The sequence below is a fragment of the Fusarium sambucinum genome, chromosome II, assembly GCF_050947815.1.
Source record: "Fusarium sambucinum isolate potato_lamoka chromosome II, whole genome shotgun sequence".
Lineage (NCBI taxonomy): Eukaryota > Fungi > Ascomycota > Sordariomycetes > Hypocreales > Nectriaceae > Fusarium > Fusarium sambucinum.
The window spans coordinates 9,078,043-9,098,150 of NC_139293.1; the positions used below are offsets into that span (position 1 = coordinate 9,078,043).

At 44.9% G+C, this 20,108-nt stretch overlaps 8 protein-coding genes across 8 annotated transcripts; 3 read left to right on the top strand and 5 right to left on the bottom strand.

Moving 5' to 3' along the window:
* Nucleotides 1-88: 88 nt before the first annotated feature.
* Nucleotides 89-1,519, bottom strand: FSST1_009925 (uncharacterized protein; the record flags this gene model as incomplete). The annotated part of the gene is made up of 3 exons (XM_083226942.1): nucleotides 89-616; nucleotides 667-1,283; nucleotides 1,336-1,519. 3 exons carry the CDS (start codon nucleotides 1,517-1,519, stop codon nucleotides 89-91), a joined length of 1,329 nt encoding a protein of 442 aa, XP_083085886.1.
* Nucleotides 1,520-2,277: 758 nt separating this feature from the next.
* Nucleotides 2,278-3,884, bottom strand: FSST1_009926 (pyridoxal phosphate-dependent decarboxylase family protein; the record flags this gene model as incomplete). Its single annotated transcript, XM_083226943.1, has 2 exons — nucleotides 2,278-3,792; nucleotides 3,846-3,884. The coding sequence occupies 2 exons, from the start codon at nucleotides 3,882-3,884 to the stop codon at nucleotides 2,278-2,280; spliced, it is 1,554 nt and encodes a 517-aa protein (XP_083085887.1).
* Nucleotides 3,885-4,476: 592 nt separating this feature from the next.
* FSST1_009927 (uncharacterized protein) lies at nucleotides 4,477-5,071 on the top strand (the record flags this gene model as incomplete). The annotated part of the gene is made up of 2 exons (XM_083226944.1): nucleotides 4,477-4,705; nucleotides 4,767-5,071. The coding sequence occupies 2 exons, from the start codon at nucleotides 4,477-4,479 to the stop codon at nucleotides 5,069-5,071; spliced, it is 534 nt and encodes a 177-aa protein (XP_083085888.1).
* An 859-nt stretch (nucleotides 5,072-5,930) lies between these two features.
* On the top strand, nucleotides 5,931-7,043 carry FSST1_009928 (uncharacterized protein; the record flags this gene model as incomplete). The annotated part of the gene is made up of 3 exons (XM_083226945.1): nucleotides 5,931-6,220; nucleotides 6,272-6,338; nucleotides 6,387-7,043. 3 exons carry the CDS (start codon nucleotides 5,931-5,933, stop codon nucleotides 7,041-7,043), a joined length of 1,014 nt encoding a protein of 337 aa, XP_083085889.1.
* Nucleotides 7,044-10,532: 3,489 nt separating this feature from the next.
* FSST1_009929 (cytochrome P450) lies at nucleotides 10,533-12,156 on the bottom strand (the record flags this gene model as incomplete). The annotated part of the gene is made up of 3 exons (XM_083226946.1): nucleotides 10,533-11,517; nucleotides 11,566-11,802; nucleotides 11,852-12,156. The coding sequence occupies 3 exons, from the start codon at nucleotides 12,154-12,156 to the stop codon at nucleotides 10,533-10,535; spliced, it is 1,527 nt and encodes a 508-aa protein (XP_083085890.1).
* Nucleotides 12,157-12,804: 648 nt separating this feature from the next.
* Nucleotides 12,805-14,757, bottom strand: FSST1_009930 (uncharacterized protein; the record flags this gene model as incomplete). Its single annotated transcript, XM_083226947.1, has 7 exons — nucleotides 12,805-12,923; nucleotides 12,980-13,277; nucleotides 13,333-13,470; nucleotides 13,519-13,568; nucleotides 13,619-14,267; nucleotides 14,325-14,447; nucleotides 14,494-14,757. 7 exons carry the CDS (start codon nucleotides 14,755-14,757, stop codon nucleotides 12,805-12,807), a joined length of 1,641 nt encoding a protein of 546 aa, XP_083085891.1.
* A 607-nt stretch (nucleotides 14,758-15,364) lies between these two features.
* Nucleotides 15,365-16,606, top strand: FSST1_009931 (NADH:flavin oxidoreductase/NADH oxidase; the record flags this gene model as incomplete). Its single annotated transcript, XM_083226949.1, has 1 exon — nucleotides 15,365-16,606. One exon carries the CDS (start codon nucleotides 15,365-15,367, stop codon nucleotides 16,604-16,606), a length of 1,242 nt encoding a protein of 413 aa, XP_083085892.1.
* A 2,063-nt stretch (nucleotides 16,607-18,669) lies between these two features.
* Nucleotides 18,670-19,035, bottom strand: FSST1_009932 (uncharacterized protein; the record flags this gene model as incomplete). The annotated part of the gene is made up of 1 exon (XM_083226950.1): nucleotides 18,670-19,035. One exon carries the CDS (start codon nucleotides 19,033-19,035, stop codon nucleotides 18,670-18,672), a length of 366 nt encoding a protein of 121 aa, XP_083085893.1.
* Between the last annotated feature and the right edge of the window lie 1,073 nt (nucleotides 19,036-20,108).

A 20,108-nucleotide genomic window follows, 5' to 3' on the forward strand; every position in this document is an offset into this window, starting at 1 on the left:
ACGCTAACCACTGTGGTAATACTATGGACAGGCGGATTGTGGTTCGTAACAAAACAGTGTAACCTTTGGCTGATCGAGACTAGCTAACCTATTTAACATGATAAATCTTGGCTGCTACAATGAATGCCGTCCCGACAATAAAACTACTACCCATAAATAGTTGCGCCCCAAGATACCTCCCTCCCATTGACGTGATAATTGCACCAGCGATTGGATTTCCAGACAAAGTGGCAAAACTGATGATGGAAAAGTTCATTCCGATGTAAGCGCCTCGGGTGGATAGATCTGTAGTCAAGCATGAGATTCCAGCTGGGAATAGACTCAAGATGCTACCACCGATAATACCATAAAAGACTGTCCATACGTATGCATGGGTTGGAGTATGGACAGCAATCCACGAGAACATGGCAACGGCAGCCACTAGACATGATGGTATCAACAGTTCCAATGGCCCAAAGGTATCGGCATAGTGATTTGCAATCATGCGGCCGAACACACCGACACCATTGAGAATGAGAAGGAGATTCAACGAGTCGGTGTAGGTAAGAGTTGGGTTGATGATGTCGCGGCTGTATGAAGCGATGTAGTAATACCCAAAAAAGACCGCCCAGAAGTTCTAGATAATGTGGTCAGTATTGAAACATTAGGAAGTGAGGTTGGACATACAAAGAACATTCCAATAGTGAAGAATGTGTAATCAAGTTGCTTGAAAGCAACCCACTCAACTAGTCTGCCCGACTTCGTGGGAGGGAGTCTTGTCTTCATGCATACAACGACAAACAAGAGTGTAGCTGCTTGTACAAATCCAATAGCACGCATTGTCCAACCAAAACCGGCAGTAGGTAATAGCTGTCTAGCCATGGCATTAAAGACGAGTGCCCCGGTGACAGAGCCACATGTTGAAATGCCTATAGCCAGGGACCGCCGTTTATCAAAGTAAGTCGAAGTTACAGACACTGCAGGGGTGACAAGAAAGCCATTGCCCAATCCACAACAAATTCCCTGCGAAAGAAGCAACTGCCAGTATTGGGTAGACAGGGAAGCAGTAAAGATACCAATAAGTACTAGAACTGTTCCACAGGAAAGCACTAACCGCAAATGTCCTGAATCAATGTACCTGCCAACGAAAGCGCCAATAAAGAAACTCAGGAAAACTTGGATAGAACCGATCCAAGAGATGTCGGACGGGTCACGTTTGAGAAACGTGGTGTAATACGTCTGGAAGATACCGAAGCTGTTGATGAAACCCCACGTATTCATGAAGAGAAAATGGCCGCATAAAGCTACGTAAGCGGGATTAGCTAAGATTCGGATCAATGGGTGAGAGTGAAATACTGCATAGCCAAGCCTGCCAGCCTCCATCTGGTGGCGGGGAAACGTCTGATGTAAATTCCTCATCACTGATCTCATCAGAGCTCAGCACGCCGTCTGCTCTGGTTTGCTGTGGTTCCGATTTGATCTCTTCAAGAGCTGGGTGAGCCACGTCGGAATTAGCATCGTGTTCCTGTTGTGGAAACATTGCTTCATGGGGTCTTGTGCCGGGAAGTCAGCTGTGTATTGACACATTAATATTAGCGTTGCTCGAAACTCACAAAATCGAAGCGATGTATTTAATTTATTCCAACTTTCTTCGGCTCTTGACGATTGTCCGTCTGAAACTAAATGATGGAGAGCGAGTAATAGACACTACGGCTTTTAACGCATCTTTCGCGAAGAAAATGATTTCCAAGCAGACAATCATCTGTTTGGTACCTAGTGAAATTGCCCCACCCCAACCCTGTCTCGGAGCATTACTAGAACATCAACGCTCCGAATTTCCGATAAACATGCACAACAACATACAGGGACAATGATTCCGGACTTAAGATGAGATTACCGTCCCGAAAGATCTCTCCAGTTATTGAAGGACACCACAATTATCAATGGCATGAATCAAAGCAGTGATACATCACGGCCCAGTCGATATACAAATCTAAAGAGGTCTTGTACTACAGCCCGGGGTCTTTTTATCGAATTCATACGTCCACAAGAAATAAAATAGACAATCCCTCGAAAATAATAAATGAAGTCGTTAGAGCTGCTGAATATTGAGAGAAAAAATTGAATTGATAGAGGGATGAAATGAAACAAAATGTTAGCCAAGTCAGTGGGTGTCATAAGTATTGACCATTAGATTTTAGACGATGAAAATAAATATCTTAAGAAGGATAGTCTAAGTAGCTGATGTTAAGATACAACTCCTGAATTAACAAACTAGCAGTGCAAAGACTGATCGATCTACAGGCCTAGAGATTCTCCCAACTCAACCAGTTCCGAAACTATCTTTTCAACCGTCTCCCGCGTAGTCAAACGGTTGCAAGCAATGCGAAGAAACTCTCCCTTGGCCTTGCCAGGAGCAAAGTCAACCTTCCAACCCATCTCCTCAATTCCCTTGAACAGTGCTCGCGTATTGCGACTGTTGATGTCCGCCAGCTCCTGTCCAGACTTGTCCGCAGTGGACGCTGACTTCCAATAGAAGCAAACCTGGGCGAACACCTCTTCAGGCTGCCAGATCAACTCAAAGCGTGGGTGATCCCTCACAAGATAGGCAAGATGCTTGGCGCTATCGACTGCTTGCTCGACTTCTCGGGCAATACCTGCTGTACCGTAGTATAGCCAATGGAGAAACATCTTGGTCGCGTCGTGTCGACGAGAACATTGGATCGTCAATGAAGCGAGATCGTTGATTCTGCGAACGTCAGGCGCGGTATCAAGAAGCTTTGACTGTCTCCAATCTTTCTTCTCCACAGTTTCATTATCTCCAGAACTGTCTGTGTTCTTCTTGGGGGCATCATCGTGGAATAGATACCCAGCATTGAGTTTGTTGGCCAACCAAAGAGTTCGAAGGTCATTCACTAAAAGGAATGCACATACAAGTGGAACTCCCAGTAGTTTGTGAGGGTTGAAAGCGATAGAATCCGCAAGATGACTTCCTTTCATCAGATGCTTCAGTTTGTCGGAAAACACAACGCCTCCTCCCCAACAAGCATCAACGTGAAACCAAGCGCCTACTCTGTGCGCGATTTCACCAATCTTGTCGAGGGGATCAAAGGCACCATTGACTGTACTTCCAGAAGTGGCCGCTATCAGCAGCGGCTTCTTGCTATCTTTGGTCGCTTGTTCAACGGCGCGCTGAAGGGCATCGGGGTCCATCGTCCCATCTTCCAGTGCAGAAATACGAATGATGGAGTCGTTTCCAAGCCCAATGACATTGGCCGAGTTGGAGACTGAATAGTGCGAAGTTTCTGAAACAAAGACGGCATACTCGCCAGGCGTAAGACCTCGTTGCTTCGACTCTGGCGCAACAATGTTTCGTGCAACAAGCATAGCCATGAGATTTCCAGCAGCTCCACCAGGAACAGTAACACCTCCTACATGTGGGCCTTGAAGATCAAAAAGCTTGGCCAACTCAAGACTGGTATGCTTCTCGATCGCTGTGAGAGCTGGACCTGCTCGCTGAACATGTCCGTTGTTGTTCAAGATTGACAGGAACAGATCTGCAGCAATACCGGGTGCAGAAGGGGCCGAGACGAGTTTACCCAAGAAAGCAGGTGATGCATTATCGACTGAATTGCGGCTTATCAGATCGATAGCATCTTTGAAGCCAGCAGTCCCGAGGCCCTCAGCTGAGAAGCTACCGAAAAGCTCTTCATACCGCTTCAAGGGCTTGCTGTCATCGCGACTGTCAGATTTTGGGCTTCCACAAGATGTATGGAAAGCTCTTGTCGTTGTGTTGTCAACTAGTTGAAGAAGCTGAATTGAAGTGTCAGCTTCATGGAATACAAGGTATGGATGACCTCGCTTACCTCTGAGATTTCATGTCTTCTGGACAGTCCGTTATCCATTTTTGAGGTTGAGGATGTAGGGTAGTTTGATTTAGAATGAACTCGGTCAATTGTATTAACACGACCTGCGAATATTTGAGCGCTGATAATTCACATGAACAATGGAATAGAAACATTGATTGGTTTTTATAGTTTTCTTCCTTTGAGATACATTCCGAATACCTATGATTGTCTCAAGGCCTAACAACCATTCTCTACTTGCGTTGACAGCAACAATGTGCGTAGACTTCGTGAGCCTAACATCTATCTTCGAAACCTTGTGAATGATACTAACTGGAACGAAACACAACTTGTCTCACTCCACAAAAGTTCGGGATTACGTCAAGCTGCCGGGGATACAATAGCGAAGAAATGGACCGATAGTGAATAAGTGGCCCCTGTTGAATCCAAATGCCGAATGGTCGCGAACCAGCATCGCACATACCAAACCTAGAAGTCGGAGCTATTCTCGCCGAAATATTGCTCCTCCGATGTATGATTCAACAAATTGTTTCCAAAAAAAAGAGTTCCTGAACATACATATTTAGACAACCTCATGCCCGTCTTAGCTTCTTCCTGCGGAGTCTCCGGTATCCTTGTTATCACATCAACCATGATAAATATTACTAAACCACAAAACTGGACCCGCGGTGACTACCTAGTGTCCACCGACCCTGCTCTTCTACAGGTTGATGCAATCAATACTGCACTGAGCTCGGACATGGTCTGGTGGGCCGGAGACCTACCGAGGGATGCACTCTGGGATGCACTTCGGAGTTCGATCTGTTTTGGTCTTTACCACAAAAAGTCCACAGAAACGAATGGTAATAGCAAGGCTTCAGGTATGTAAAATTTGACACGCAATAAACATGTTAGTCATTGCTGACAATGCATATCATGTAGACCATAACGGCGACCAGCTCGAACAAGTTGGCCTGGTCAGAGTGATCACAGACGGTGTAACGTTTGGATATCTCACGGATGTTTATATCCTACCAGAGCATCAAGGAGGTGGGCATAGTCGTTGGATGCTTGGTATCCTCAATGAGGTTTTGAAGAGTTGGCCGCACCTGAGACGTGTGATGCTTCTTACCACTGATAAGATGCCCCTCTTCGGAAAGAATCTAGGTATGAAGGATCATAAAGAGTTTGAGGGTATGAAGGGTGTACAGATTGCTATGGTAGAAGGCCCTGGCGCACAGCATTGATGTATGTAAAGACTTGAACAAGTTACTACTGTATAGTGGAATTTGTAGAGAACATTTTGTTTACTTTTGCATTAATCATGGTTACTTTTTAATGCCCTATCACTAGACTCTGATCAATCATGGTATTTCAGATTCAAATCCCGGGTATCAAACATCACGTCAGTTCACGAAAGTCTATTATTGCGAAACTAGTCACGACTTAATTCTAAATATTTGGTCAACAATGTTGTGCCTAAAGCTGTTACATAATCTGGACTTACTTGAATAAAGACATTAATACCGAAACTATCCGTACGGTGGAAATTAGAAAGGCTGAAAAGTACCCGTAATTTGTGCGACTTTCTAGATGCTGTATGGAGAATCGTGTGTGCACTTGGTCGATCTTGGCGAAGCTTTTTTCATACGGGGATCTATAGTCTAAACTGTAATCGTCGACGTTTCGGAAGGGGTTTCGTGAGATCGCGTATCAGGAACATGTTTCCCGAGTCCCCGTTGACGGACAATCACTCCGGTAGTTTCGTCTGACCCCTGTATATTCTTTCCACCGAAAGGCCGCGACTTAGATGTGTACAATCCACGTACCGAGACTTGATGGCGCGTTCATATCTCATGCAAAATTCTCCGGCCTACGGTGTTCTTTGATGAACCCATTTTGCGCTACTGACTACGGAGGAATGAGAGGTTGGCGATGCCGATTGTAACACACCGGAGAACCTTCTTTTGAGAACCTCATCAGGATATGAGTGGCCTCATTGATATATAATTCAACTTCTCATCCACCGAATGACAATCTCATCACCCACAACAATCACTTCCATTCATCAAATACACAAGCATTCACTCTATCCAATTCTTCAAAATGACTGCTTCAAGCTCAACTCGTCCTACTCGCCCTGCTGAGTACGAGAATGTGGCTACTGCCAACCTTAAGACGATCACTTTTGACAAGCTCTTTGACAAGGACGAGGCTGAGGTGAAGCGCCTTATCGAGTCTTGTGAGAAGGATGGATTTTTCTATCTTGACCTCAAGAGTGCCGCCTCTCAGAAATTCTGGGTCGACCTTCAAACCATCGACCACACCACCAAGGAATGGTTCAAGCAGCCTGTTGAGAAGAAGCTCGAGACCCCCACCGTCTCCCTTGCGCATGGGTAAGTCTAAGATGTAACGTCAGTGGAGCACAGTTAACTGGATGAAACTAGATTCAAGGCTGTAGGTAACCAGTCTGGTTCCATCGAGGACAAGAAAGATGGATTCGAAGCCCTCAAGGTAAGATTTTCTTATCCACATTTATGGATCTCGGTTTAACAAGAGTAGATTGGCAAGAGCGAACTCGATGGACGATGGGCTCTCCCCGATGTCGTCTCGGACAACATTCAACTTTTTGACCGCTTCACTTCCGCTTGCCACTTCATTTCTAAGCTCCTCCTCGACTGTCTCTCCGATGGTCTTGAGCTGAAGGGTTACGATAGACTTGAGAACCATCACCACGACGATCAGCGTTCCAAGAGCACTCTATACTTCCTCCACTACCCTCCTGGAGCCCAGGACCCCAACAAGGTCGGTCAGAACATGCACACAGACATCGGATCTTTGACGATCCTTCACGCACCTCAGTGGGGACTCCAAGTCTTCTCCCCTGCCGATGGCGCCTGGGAGTACGTGGAACCTCGACCTGGCCACGCCATCGTCAACGTTGGCGACACACTCCGCTTCCTTTCTGGCAAGCGCTTCAAGTCTGCTTTGCACCGTGTCCTACCTCTCGGAGGAATTCAGATTGAGGACCGTTACTCTATCTCTTACTTCCTGCGAGCTTCTGACTCGACCGAGTTCAAGGATAGTGACGAGGATGAGTCAAGTGCCAAGCAGTGGTACACTAAGAAGTACGCCATGTACGAGATGCCCCATGTTATCCAAAAGCAGCAGACAACACTCTCGGGTGGAATGGCGCAAGAGCTTCAGGCCAGTTTCTAAGCTTGGACATGTGTAGGGCTGAGATGAGGATAGTTGTGTGGGAGGATGAACGTGGTGATTTCCTTTTTTACTAGCTAGTCAGATTGAATCAAAATTACTTTCCTTTCAAATGAGCATTCACTGTGATGTATTGACAAGACCTAATCTTAATAAAACCCTGCCCGCGGTTTCCTCCCTTTATGACAATTTTTGAATCGATGTCTAGTCTTGCCCCTCCATTTTCTTCTTTTCACCCTTCTCACCATCAGTATCATTTTCTCCTCGTGTCGATAAGTACTCTTAATGTTCGTCTTCCTATTCTCCGTCGTTGTATTTATGTCCGCATTAAAAGCTTTCAATCACAAGCGTGGGCAAAGACAACTTTCTTCCATGGCTTCGTCTTGTTGCCAAATCTCTTGCAAATATTATGCTCTTTTTAGTTATTGTCGGCCATGTTATCTTGTAAAAGACAGAACAATATACTCATCGTAGTATTTTCACGTCAGCGCAACAGTAACTTTAATTCTACCTGTGCAGTCTTTTAGCTTAAGCCTAATCCTCTCCATTAGCCTCATACTTTCCAACTGCTAGACATTGTATAAGAGCGCTAATGTATCGGGATGTAACCTTTTCGCTTTCTTCTTCATCAACGTCTCACGCCAGTGCTCATTTTGAGTTCGCTGTCAAGTGAGCACTATAAATGCGGCTTTGCCGAATGGGGCAACAACCACTACAGAGCACATCGGTGACCTCCGAGATTGAATTTGGATACTGTAGGGTAGGGAAAACTAAATCCGTCCACTACAATCAACTGGAATGTTCTGTCATATATCATTTCAATAAAATGAGTCATTTCCTAAAACGAATACTCACCTTCGATAAGCGTACCCTGAAATGGTTAAGATGATGGCGAACGATATCCACCAGAAATGTACGGATACCTACGGGCTTCAACTTTGTCTAACGTGTTTAATTAATTGGAAATGGCTGAATAGACGACTCAACTAGCTGCATAGACTAAAACAGCACGGCCGTATACCCGCACATAGCATCAGACAAGCTTTTCGTGTAAGCATGCCGAGACACTGCATTGTAGTACGTCGTGTGGGATCTACAGGTGCTAACAGTGGGATCGTGCATACAGAATCCATGTCAATGCGGATGCATGGCACGACTCAGGTTCATCTTTTCTACGAATAGTATCCCACAAGACATGACTAGGGGATAATAACCTTGTCTAGATGATCGGGACCAAGGCTCTCTTCTCCCCGTAGATTAACGCCCGCGGAACGATTCGCAATATGACCTCTTTTTTTCCCCATCGGTTACCGGGTTCGCGTTACTTTGACCTAGACATTGCGGAAAGATCTACATAGAGCTGAAACAAAGATCTCGTTGTAGAAGAGATTTACATAATACAGTTACTCTCGAGTTTAGTCTCCACCGTCTTACAGGTCCAGGGGTTATAAATTAAGGACACAATCGAGACACCAAGAAGCTTCCTTTAGCTTGGCGATCAACACAGTATCTCTATCGTCATCCAACTAATTAATGTTGATATTGGTCGGATTTCACTGCGCCGTAGAAACACGTATATAAAGTGCGGACCCTACGGGTGTCAAAGCTAGTAGATATTAGGCTAGAGTGGCAAAATAGGCCCCTGATGATGCTAGGAACGGGCCGCTATCCCCTGTCTTTTAGCGGCCATGGCGGCATGATGTCGTAATTTGATGTTGACAGGAACGACAAGCGGAACGACCTACGGAACGACATGTCATCCGAGTTCGTATCTGATTACGAATCTTCTTGCGGGACTGCAGTTTAGTGGATTTATTTTACTTCTTGAAATCACATCTTTGATTAAGGTTCTATCTCGTTAATACACACAGACAACACATTTCACATTCACAAAGGATGCACTCAGAGTGGTATTACTAATATTAGGTGATCGCAATATTTAATTAGACTAAACTTTACCGAGACGTACGTTACTGCCGGGTGCAGGGACTGTAACTGACAGGCCTTGAAAAGCGTCCTGCCCTGCTGGTGTAACACAATATAAGTAAAGAGAAAACTAACTTAATTAACCCCTGTTTCTCAATCTAGATGTTTCCTCTACATGAATCGTTGATACTCCGTTAACTCCAGCCAAGGGATCATCGGCATTTTGATTGACAGGGGTCCAGCTTGCTCTTTTGTAACTCCCATCGAATTAGGTACGCCAACGGGTTAGCCGCCCCCCTGTCTGTGTGGTAAACTTCAATTTTAGTCAGGCTGACCCAATATGTTTCCACAACTGTACTGCGGAAATCTGTAGATCTACAGTACTAGTCCATGTTTTGGGTTATTTGAGCCGCAGTCGCCATTCAAATCTAACAACATCAGGTAGGTCGTCTAACTACAGAAAGATGCATAAGTCCGGAATCATTATGCGAGGCCAGTCGGAGTTTCAACCCACTCATCGGCACTTTTGAGATTATTGCGGAATTTGAGCATGTCCTCACGACATTGAGGCTCAACGCCGATCGCAGAGAGCGACTGGAAGTTTCATATCTCCCCAAAGAAATCAACATTTCTTACATGCTGACTGCCATCTCATGCTACCTGCAACTAGTCTGCATATATCATAACATTTTGTCATATGTGCTAGATCAAGCATCAAGTAACCCAGCCGTGAGGAATTTCATTCTTGATTCGACACCAGGAATTTCTCTGAGTGGATTTGTGATTCCGACACCGAAAAACATTCTCGGCCGATCATTTGCACAATTGATGCAACACAAGATCAGACCTATTGAGACGGCTCTCGAACTTCCAGACGACTGCCGGATTTCCAAGGACCCAAACATGGATCAGTCATCTGAAAGACCTCTGCTACTTGATGCTGTAGAAGGACAAGCATTGTTGCAAGTACTGAACGGTCAGAGTATGGAAGGAAAAAGTACTTCAAGTACAATAGGGCTTCTAGAGTCATTAAGAGCCAAGATTACAGAGATAGAGAACTTGGGAGGATAGAGGAGTTGTAGCTTGATTGGAATCAGAACATGTCAATTTAGCGTTTCATTTATTTCTCTATAATAATGACTACGGCTACGATAATATTTGATGTGTTATTTCGACTTGTTGAAATGATCTTTTGGTTTAGAATTTCAAGTATTGAAAAGGCTGCTGCGGCTGAATATGAGGAGGGCGTAGAAGACAATACAGGAACGACATTACCATAGAGAAAGGCTGAAGTTAAGAATCGGCATTATCAAAAAGGAGCCGTAACTATAATTCCCCTTTCGGAGTGTTAAAAATCTTGGACGAAGGCGATAATTTAGCCCGCCTCGCTATTATCTTGTCACCCAGAAGATTTACAACCTGTTAGTATGCCAAGTAAGTGCTAAGAGTTCGTATGAGATCGGTGCATTTTTGAGTTCTGATGGATTCAAGTATGATGACTTGTTATAATTGAATACAATACAAATATGTATCTATCCGGTACATTCCTCGATTGTCCATCTGATCCTAGACTCGTCTCCTGATGCCTACATTCACAGCCTCAGGCTTTCTAGCCAAACCCTCCATGATGTCCATCGTATCATCTCTCATGACAAAGTCATATCGTCTAGCCCAAGTAGCAGTAATCACCCTGAGTTCCATCTCGGCAAGATTCCGACCAAGACAAGCCCGTGGACCGTGACTAAATGGGATAAAAGCCTGCTTCTGTCTTGGCGTTACATCCTCCCATCGTTCGGGTTTGAACTCATCCGCATCCGGTCCCCACACCTCCTTGAGATGATGAACAGTGTAGATTGGGATACTGAGAACTGTGCCAGGGGCAAAGTGGTATCCAGCAATAGTAATCCCACCACCCTTTTCAGGGACCAGGCGAGGAAGACCGAGGCTGATGGTTGAGTGATGTCTCAAAGCCTCATTGACAACATGACCAAGATACGGTAGATTCTTGACCATGTCGAATGAGGGAATTGATACATCGGCGGGAATAGCGTCATCCAGTTCGGCTTGTAGTTTCTTCAACACACCGGGAGTTCGCACCACATGATACAGCAATGCAGCCATCGTGCTACTCGTAGTATCAGTGCCGGCAATCAGAACAGTCAAAGATTCAGCGATGAGTTCTCCCTTCCCAAAAGGTTGACCCTTGTGATCACGACCTTCACGAACGCGTTCAAGAAGATCCTTCTCCCGATCTTCACTAAGCGGGTTGTTCAGTCTGTCCGTGATACGAGACGTTCCCAGTGTGCGAAGGTTAATCATTCCGTTGAAGCCGGTACGGAAGAACGGATCAGGGCTCCACTTCAGGTAGGGTTTGATCTCAGGCAGTGCTCCGACAGTAGCGGCAAGTTCACTTCTCGTGGTAAGACTGGTGATGATAGGCAGGGATCTGGGACCGTTTTCTGTTTGAAAGTCGACATCTTCGGATCCTTTCGCCAAAACACCGAATGGAGCTCCAAAGGCGAGATCACCAATGATATCAAGAACCAAATAGCTGATAAGTCAGAAATGATTCTCTGGTAATTTCATAGACGAAACTTACTTAAGCCAAAGACGACCCTCGACATCGGCAAATCCATCAGCCTTTGCCTCATTGGCTGCCATGGCGTCCCATTTCTGCAAGAAAACACTAACATGCTGTCGAATAAAAGGCTCAAAGTTTCGCATAGACTGTGGGGCGAAGCTGTGAGACACGACCTTTCTCTTTCGTGAATGCTCAGCACGATCTCGTGAAGTAAAGATACTGTAAGTAGTAATGACGGAAGCATCATAGAATGCCCTGCACATGTTAGTCCATATCTCCGGGTTAGATTGCAGATTTGTCTTACGATTTCAGCATTCCATTTCCATGTCCATAGATCGCGTTGATGACTCCTTCATCAGCTACGCTCACATGGTTTGGTTGGATGCGAACAACTGGGCCATATTGTTTATGGGCGTCATTGACGTATTTCCATCTGGCCTTTTCTCTGCATGCGTACACGAGCCACCAATTGGAAAGACGTGCAAGGATTGGTCCAGGTACGCTGCGAAGATGACGATAGTTCCAGAAATAAGGCACAATATAGTAAAAGACCAAAGAGGCTAGTCCCAAAGGAAGGATCCAAAGTATGGGGATAGTGAACAGAGCCATTTTCAGAGTGAACACGGAAAGTGACTGGTGATGAGAAAGATCTTTGGAATCCTCAAAGTCATTCTTTTATAGACCGATTGTCTTTTTGGTGTTGATTGACATGTTCAATATGATGGATTGATCATCATTCGGTAACATGCTCGGAGCTTTAATCACAATGCTCCGGGCGTAGAATGCCGTATCGGCCACCGGCGCGGCATCGTTGTGAGCGGAGTTGGGCCTCCGCTGTGGACTCAAGATAACCGGAATTTGATCCATTCTCCGAAAGGTACCGGTTCCACGTGAAGGCTTTCTTTTGACTCTCCCAGAAGATAACGTGACTTGTACAGAAGAATGGAAATTTGTCCAAATTGTCCAAATTTGAAGACGTATCGCACCACGAACATTAATAATTCATTCATTTTACCCTACATCATTCTATCCTTCATTATTAATTATGTACGTTGAACACAAGGAAATTGTGGAATGTACTCATACTAAATTGTGAAACCTGTACTGAGGTTACTTTACATTGCTATGCTTTGTTCCTACAACTTATTCGCGTTGGTATTCTTTTCGATTCAGTTTGTATCTACCAATTCCCTCAACCCTGGGAGCTATCTGCAAGTTTGTTGTCGACTTCCTGAAGAACATATCTATTTGCCTTTTCTAAACATTCCGAAGCAAGCCATCCATAACCGAGGACACTTGGACCAGTTCTTCATCCTGGAAGGGCCGGCCGACGACCTGAATTGTCGAAGGCTGAGATGAGAACAAATCTGGGTTGTCTACAGGAAAACTCATTAGTAACATTTTCATTTTTGCAGACATGATTTCAACTTACATAGTTCATGGTTTGGCTTGTCGTAGGGGTTTGTCTGTAATGGCTTGTAGTTGGAGTTCACAGGGTCATCCTGCGCGTTGACTTTGAAGCCAGTGACAGGCAGTATGACGGATGGGTAATCCAGAAGGTTAAACAGGGACGTGTAACCCCAGTACACATTAAAGTCATGGGGATACCCTACAGCAGGAGCGGAAGGGCAGATCAGTGCATCGATGGAACGACCAGTGTTGGTACGTTGAGCTGTGTCGTCCCAGACTTTGCGGAAACTTTCTCTAAAGCTTCTGGCCTTGATATTCAACTTTCGTCATGTTAGTATTTGTTAATACTGTGCTCCAGTGTTCTTTCCAGCATACCTGTTGTGACCCTGCGGCGCTCGACTCCTTGCTACCGAAAACTTTGATCAGGTCTTCGAAAGCAGGGATCAAAGGTTCGCCCGTAGATTCAAGCGCTGACAGTGTCCCACTGTGTCCAGACTGGTAATAAGTGTCGAACTATATCTGCTGTTAGACTTGTCTCAATGTGACTGCAAAAATACTCACTGTCGTCTGGATAGCATCCCAACAGTCAAAAGGCACATCGAATTCAATGACTGCGATGGTGATTAGCATTGTTCAACTACCAGTATATTGTGGAGTCTACCTTGATGCCCAGCACTCTCCAACGCCCGCTTCGTATGATCCAGGGCGCGAAGAACAGGTGGATGGGGCATTACCACCTTGTCCCACTTCATCAAACCAATCGTGAGCTTGCCATTAACTGGTGTGAGGGTCCTCCAAGGAACTGGGACAGAAGTTGGATCATGCTGATTCAAAGGGTGAGCGTTGATAATTTTAGTAAAAGCTTCAAGATCCTCCATGGAATGGCAAATAGGTCCACAGGATAGCTTGATGGAAAGTTGGCCATTGTTGATGTTTTCCATGCCTCCTTTAGGGATGCGGTCTGAGGTGGGACGGATCGCGTACAATCCGTTGAAGGCTGCGGGGACCCGGATCGAACCTCCGAGATCAGTCGATGGTGTGATTGGAGTACCTTTCAAAGCGACCAGAACCGCGTCACCTCCAGAACTACCACCTGCTGACAAGTCCGTATTGTACGGGTTGAGAGTTCTTCCCCAAAGATTACTCACAGTCTCTATCGCCATTCCAGATTGAGGCATGGTTGTTTTGCAGTAAAAGACAGCACCAGCATCACGAAGCGTTTTGACTAGTGCCGAATCCTGCTGAGGGCGAAAGTTTCGCCTAGAAACATAACCGGTAGTCGTAGGCCGACCAGCTACAAAGTGAAAGTCCTATTGATCGATCATGAATATCATTCTCTTGACTCAAGACAACAGAGATGACTATACCTTCAGAGCAATGGGAACACCATGCAATGGCCCCTTCAGTTTCCCTGTCTCCTTGAAGCTTTTGTCAAGTTCCTGAGCTTGGCGCAGACCGTCATCATAGAACCAGTCCATCAAGCAATTGACCTGTTCATCGTAAGTCAAGCATAAGGCTGAACAGAGATATTCTTACAAGCTGGTGGGCAATGGCAGTTCGCGCACCAAATGCTTCAAGAGCCTGGACTGCTGTCAATTCATGAGCCTCGATGCGCTTCACCACGTCCAGCGCTGTGAGATCAGTGACGCTGAGCTGCGCATCAGATAAGATGCCGCACGTTCTAGGCACGCTGGTGACATCTGTCAACGACCGGTACTTATCGACGTCCAATCTCCATTTGGTCGGAATGGAGTCCGATACTTCAGCCTGAGCTGCTTTTGCGATTGCTTTCCAGGACATCGTGGATACTGTAGCTAGGTGTTGCTGAGGAACCATGCGGCTTTAGTCTTGTTACTTGCATCAATAGAATTATACAGCATGGATCCAGACGAGAAAACTTCCTCAGTGGATAACCATGCTTTCTCAGCAGTGTAGTAACGTTATTAACGTAACCAAGTTTGTTACCATTCTTGCGCTAGTCAGGGTCATGCATGCGAATTTACGTACACGTATTGCATGTGGACAAGAGAATATGCAGCCGACTCGGTGCATTTTCAATATGGTTGGTGATCGACAATCGGAGTATTTTCTATCCATTTTTGGATATGAATCATAATACCACTCTGGGAAGTAACTAGGTTAGCCGAGCGGGAATTAAACAAGTTTGGAAGACTCGATTTGTAATCAGACGCTAATGATCGACATAATTCGACATTAGTAATGGTAGTGAAGAACCAACAGGTTGAACCAACAACGCCAACACAACCAACCAACATATGATGCAAGGTGGGTACCGAGTCGTGATAGCGAAAATCTCATAGATGATGGAATTTGTATAATAAACCCAACTAGACTGTAGATTGTTGAAGGTGCAACCACAACATAAGTTTTCTCAAGTTGATTGACCATGGCCTACGAGATCATCGACAACGTCGCGGCTGAAGGGGTCCCGTATTATACACCAGCTCAAGATCCCCCAGCTGGCACTTCTGAAGACGGCTCAACCAAGCTCTTCACGCCCATCACCATCCGCGGCGTCACATTCCCAAACCGTCTCTTTCTTGCCCCTCTATGCCAATACTCTGCAAAAGACGGATATGCCACAGACTGGCATTTAACTCACCTTGGAGGCATTCTCCAAAGAGGTCCTGGGATGTCCATGGTTGAGGCTACCGCTGTACAAGACCATGGTCGCATCACGCCCCAGGATGTCGGTCTTTGGGAGGATGGTCAGATCGAGCCTCTGAAGCGCATCACCACTTTTGCGCACAGCCAAAGTCAGAAGATTGGTATTCAGCTTTCGCATGCCGGTCGTAAGGCCAGTTGTGTATCTCCTTGGCTGAGCGTCAATGCCGTTGCCGCTAAGGAAGTGGGAGGCTGGCCAGACAATATTGTGGCTCCCTCAGCAATCCCACAAGAAGATGGTGTGAACCCAGTTCCCAAGGCTTTCACCAAGGAAGATATCGAACAACTCAAGAGCGATTATGTGGAAGCGGCCAAGAGAGCCATTCGCGCAGGCTTTGATGTCATCGAGGTTCATGCTGCTCACGGATATCTACTCCATCAATTCTTGAGTCCGGTCGCCAATCAAAGGACTGATGAGTATGGTGGTAGCTTCGAGAACCGTATTAGAGTTGTCTTGGAGATCATTGATCTCATCCGAGCTGCCATCCCTGAAACCACACCTGTCCTCGTTCGTGTCAGTGCAACTGACTGGTTTGAGTTTGACTCCCAGTTCAACGACGAGTTTCCAGAGAGTTGGACCGTTGAGCAAACTTGTCAACTTGCCAAGATCTTGGCCAGTCATGGAGTCGACTTAGTTGATGTCAGCTCAGGCGGTATCCATCCCAAGTCTGCTATCGCTATCAAAGCCGGTCCTGCTTACCAGGTAGACCTTGCTAAACAGGTGAAAAAAGCCGTGGGTGACAGCGTACTCGTTTCGGCTGTCGGCGGTATCAAGACTGGGCGTATTGCAGAGGATGTTCTGCAATCTGGCATTGACGTGGTGAGGGCTGGGCGTTGGTTCCAACAGAATCCTGGCTTGGTTAAAGCCTTTGCTAAGGAGCTTGACGTGAACGTCAAGATGGCGAACCAAATTGATTGGAGCTTCAAGGGCCGTGGAAAGAACGGAAGAAAGAAGTCTTCATAGACCATAGATAGATGATCGTTGGTCAAGACTAGTTTAGTATGCTAGAAAATTAGATTCATCAGTGTCTTCTTACATCGTTTTTGATGTCGCAAAATACACTCTGAATGCATCGAAGAAGAGACATGTGATAGTTGATCTGAGTTCTTTCCTCCCTAACCCCTACACTCTCAAGAAAGGTGCCCCGTAACAGACATTCTATCACATTCAACTGCAGAACCAGACGCTATGGAACCAAAATCAATATTGTTGTTTTAGTCGTGACAGGCCTAGCTAGCTAAATGGAGATGGAAGTATTGTGCAGGGAAGATAGTTTGTCCCCAACGTGGATACAGATCAAGTCTGATACCCCTGTGTTCTTATCACCAATGATAAATTGTGGTAAATAGTGTTGCAAGTGCTGGCTATCATGTAAGCCTTGATTGTTGAGATAATATGGGTATCTCCCGTGTAACAGAGTAGGTAGTACAATAGGACCTTCAGACAGTCAACATATAAGCACGCATGATGCCAAGCCACCATGATTGATACATAAATGTGTTTTTATAGCCCATCCCGATATGATCGCTATCATCTGCATGTGACAGTTCTTGCTTCGATTATTTTAATGTTTACAGAGCGCTTTTTAATATCTAAATACGGCTTCACATTTTACAAAATGGTTGATAATATTCCATATTGGCTTTTCGTTGCAGCTTAGCTCTCAGCCTCCCATTAAAGCTAAACGGACCCTACCGTTCACATAAGACCCTATCATTGTATTTATCTTGAACAGCTTGTCTTGTTATGAACGTGTACGCCTAACTTGGCCATAGTAAGTAGCTCTGTTACTCCTACACAGTATCTTTACAGGGCAGAAACGCTCCAATGTCTCGGCACAATCACAAATAACATCGTCTATGTCCTTCTAAAGACACGAAAGTCGATTGTGAGTTTAATATTCCACATCCTATCCAAATTTTATCTCAGAGCAGCAACTCCACATTGCAAACTATCAAGAACATACAATCCTTAGCAAAAGAACCCATCATTTGCGCCGGTGCGCTTAGCTGAAATGAGACAGCACTCATCAAACTTGCAATTGTCCAAGATCTAAATTAGTCTGACCTCAATGGACCTTCTCTCATGCGACAATGAGTGTTTTGTAGCAGAATCTAAAGGTATTGTATCTCTCATGCGACAATGAGTGTTTTGTAGCAGAATCTAAAGGTATTGTATCTCTACCGTCTAAGCAAATGCCATAATCCAATTCCCATCAAGCCCAATAACTAGCAGCCGTATCTTTGATTACCGGCTGATAGAATATGTTCTTAGTGCTTGTAACCAAATTCAACCCCGGTGTGAATATAGATAATCGCTTCCCTTCCACATTAATCATCGTCTCTAGCTTACAAGCGTTTAAAGTATGTTCTCTATTGAACTGCCACGGAGTCCTGATGCCTTTCATAAAGCCATTCACTGAATTAAAACTGAAACCTACAAATGGATGTTCTGGCTTTGAGATTGGCAGATCGTTATCCTGCATTTGTCTCATTAGATAATCCAGAAGTTGGCATGAATATTCTGGGGTATATCTAACCCTCCCTGCCGAAAGATTATCTTGAAGGTTGTATAGCTGATAAAAGCGTTCTTTAAGTAGTCTAGTACGTTATTATTTAATCTTGTCTATTAAGAGTTAGAGGCCGATTTATAATAGGTGTTTAGCAGGAATACGTACCGAGAATTTGAATAGGTATCGGTAACGAAGTTTTAATAACGTCAGATGTTCCGTATATCGCGGAATATACTAGACTCTGGAAGGGTAGTGTCTCTTGAAATGACCAGGCAATGAATAATAGTAAAACCTCAGTTTCACCAAAAGAATTAATTGAGTTCTCCAAAGTTGGCCACTTGTACGGAAAGAATGGAGCAAGACTCCATAGCCAATGATCCGAGAAAGCCTCAACGATTTCAAAGCAATCATAGTAATTGATGAGAATTCCGATATATGCAATAGTGTATAGTTCCAGCGATTTATGCACCTTAAGGTGGTGACCATGAATAATATCGAGTAATATTAGAAGCGCCTAGGCGTTCCAATCCTTAGTTTTAATTTCGAGGAGGCCATCGTCATTAGGTATTGATTCTTGGAAGTCTCCTTTCAACATCTTCCTGAATACTGGAGATGCCAGGCAGAGATGTTTGGCGGATACTCGAAATTTAATCTCGGTGGGATTTCCATACTCGTCATATGGTGGTAGCTTGTCGAGCCTATCGAAATTTGTCGGTGCTTTCCTCTTAGGTCGGGGCAAGGTGGACAGTCTCGTTTGGGCCTTCTCGTTCTTCGACAATGCAGACTGTTCTTTGACTGTGCCAAGTCTTTGCAAGTTAGGGCACTGCAAGATGAGAAGGGCATCGGCGTCTGGATCCAGTTCGAGGAGTGAATTCTTCATCGTGAAGGTTTGGTGGGAGTCGTCTTCAGGTTCTGAAATGGAGTTCTCCTGGACAAGCTGAGCAAGGTAGCTGGTAAGTGAGGATTGGATTTCTAGGCTACTAGGCAGTGCTTTTATAATTGTTTGAGAACAAAGTTGCTCTACAGAAACTCCAAGCCGCAGGGCAACAGAAAAGTCAGTATTGGATTTTTGAAAGCATAAAAAACTACCAAGTATTGTTGAAGGACAAGATTGATCCTTTGGGCTCCACCTGCATGGACCCAAAGTTAGAGGACGAGGGAACGAGACAGTATTAGGCTTTGACAATCGTGAAAACCCACCAATTTATTGCGGTCTTTTAGCAGTAGAGTTGCAATTCGACAAACCTAAAGAGAATGACTAAAGTTTTATGTAGCAAAAACTCAGTACAAGAAAGGGTTAACTGGAAACAACTGGTCTGATTCATAAACCGCAGACAACTGTTCTGATTCATCTTGATACAAAAAAACCGACGCACATTGTTGGGAAATGACGCTTTGTGATTCAACTAATGTATCAGTTTATAGCCTGAATTACGGTTGTCTCCTGTCGGTTACATTTCTGACATTGACCTGTGACAGTGATTGCTAAACTCTACTGAAACAGAGTGCAGAATGTGTATCAGATACGATCCTGTGAATACAAACATGATACCGTACAGTTCCCCCAGTTGATAACATCACGAATCTCTCAAGACAGAAGCAGCGTTTTATGGTCAATTGACTAGATAATTCGCACCGAGACAGCCTTTGGCTTCGGGCTTCTTCGTCTAGGCTTGTTCCAGCAGGTTTGATACCCCATCCCTATAACTTAGAGTCACGCCGTGGAAGAAACCTTGTCTTGAGAGAACCTTTGATTTGAATTATGTTGAAAATTTGATCTGCGCGGACAGATTAACCTTTGTTGAAAACTTAAGAGGAAATTGAGAAGGCCTGGGCGAAAGCTTATGTGACCATAAATTCATACCGTACAGTTCACAAAGAAAAAGCAAAATGAGAGACTCATGGCCGAATGGCAAAACTTTCTCTTTTATCTCAGTGCTGTTAAGAAAATCT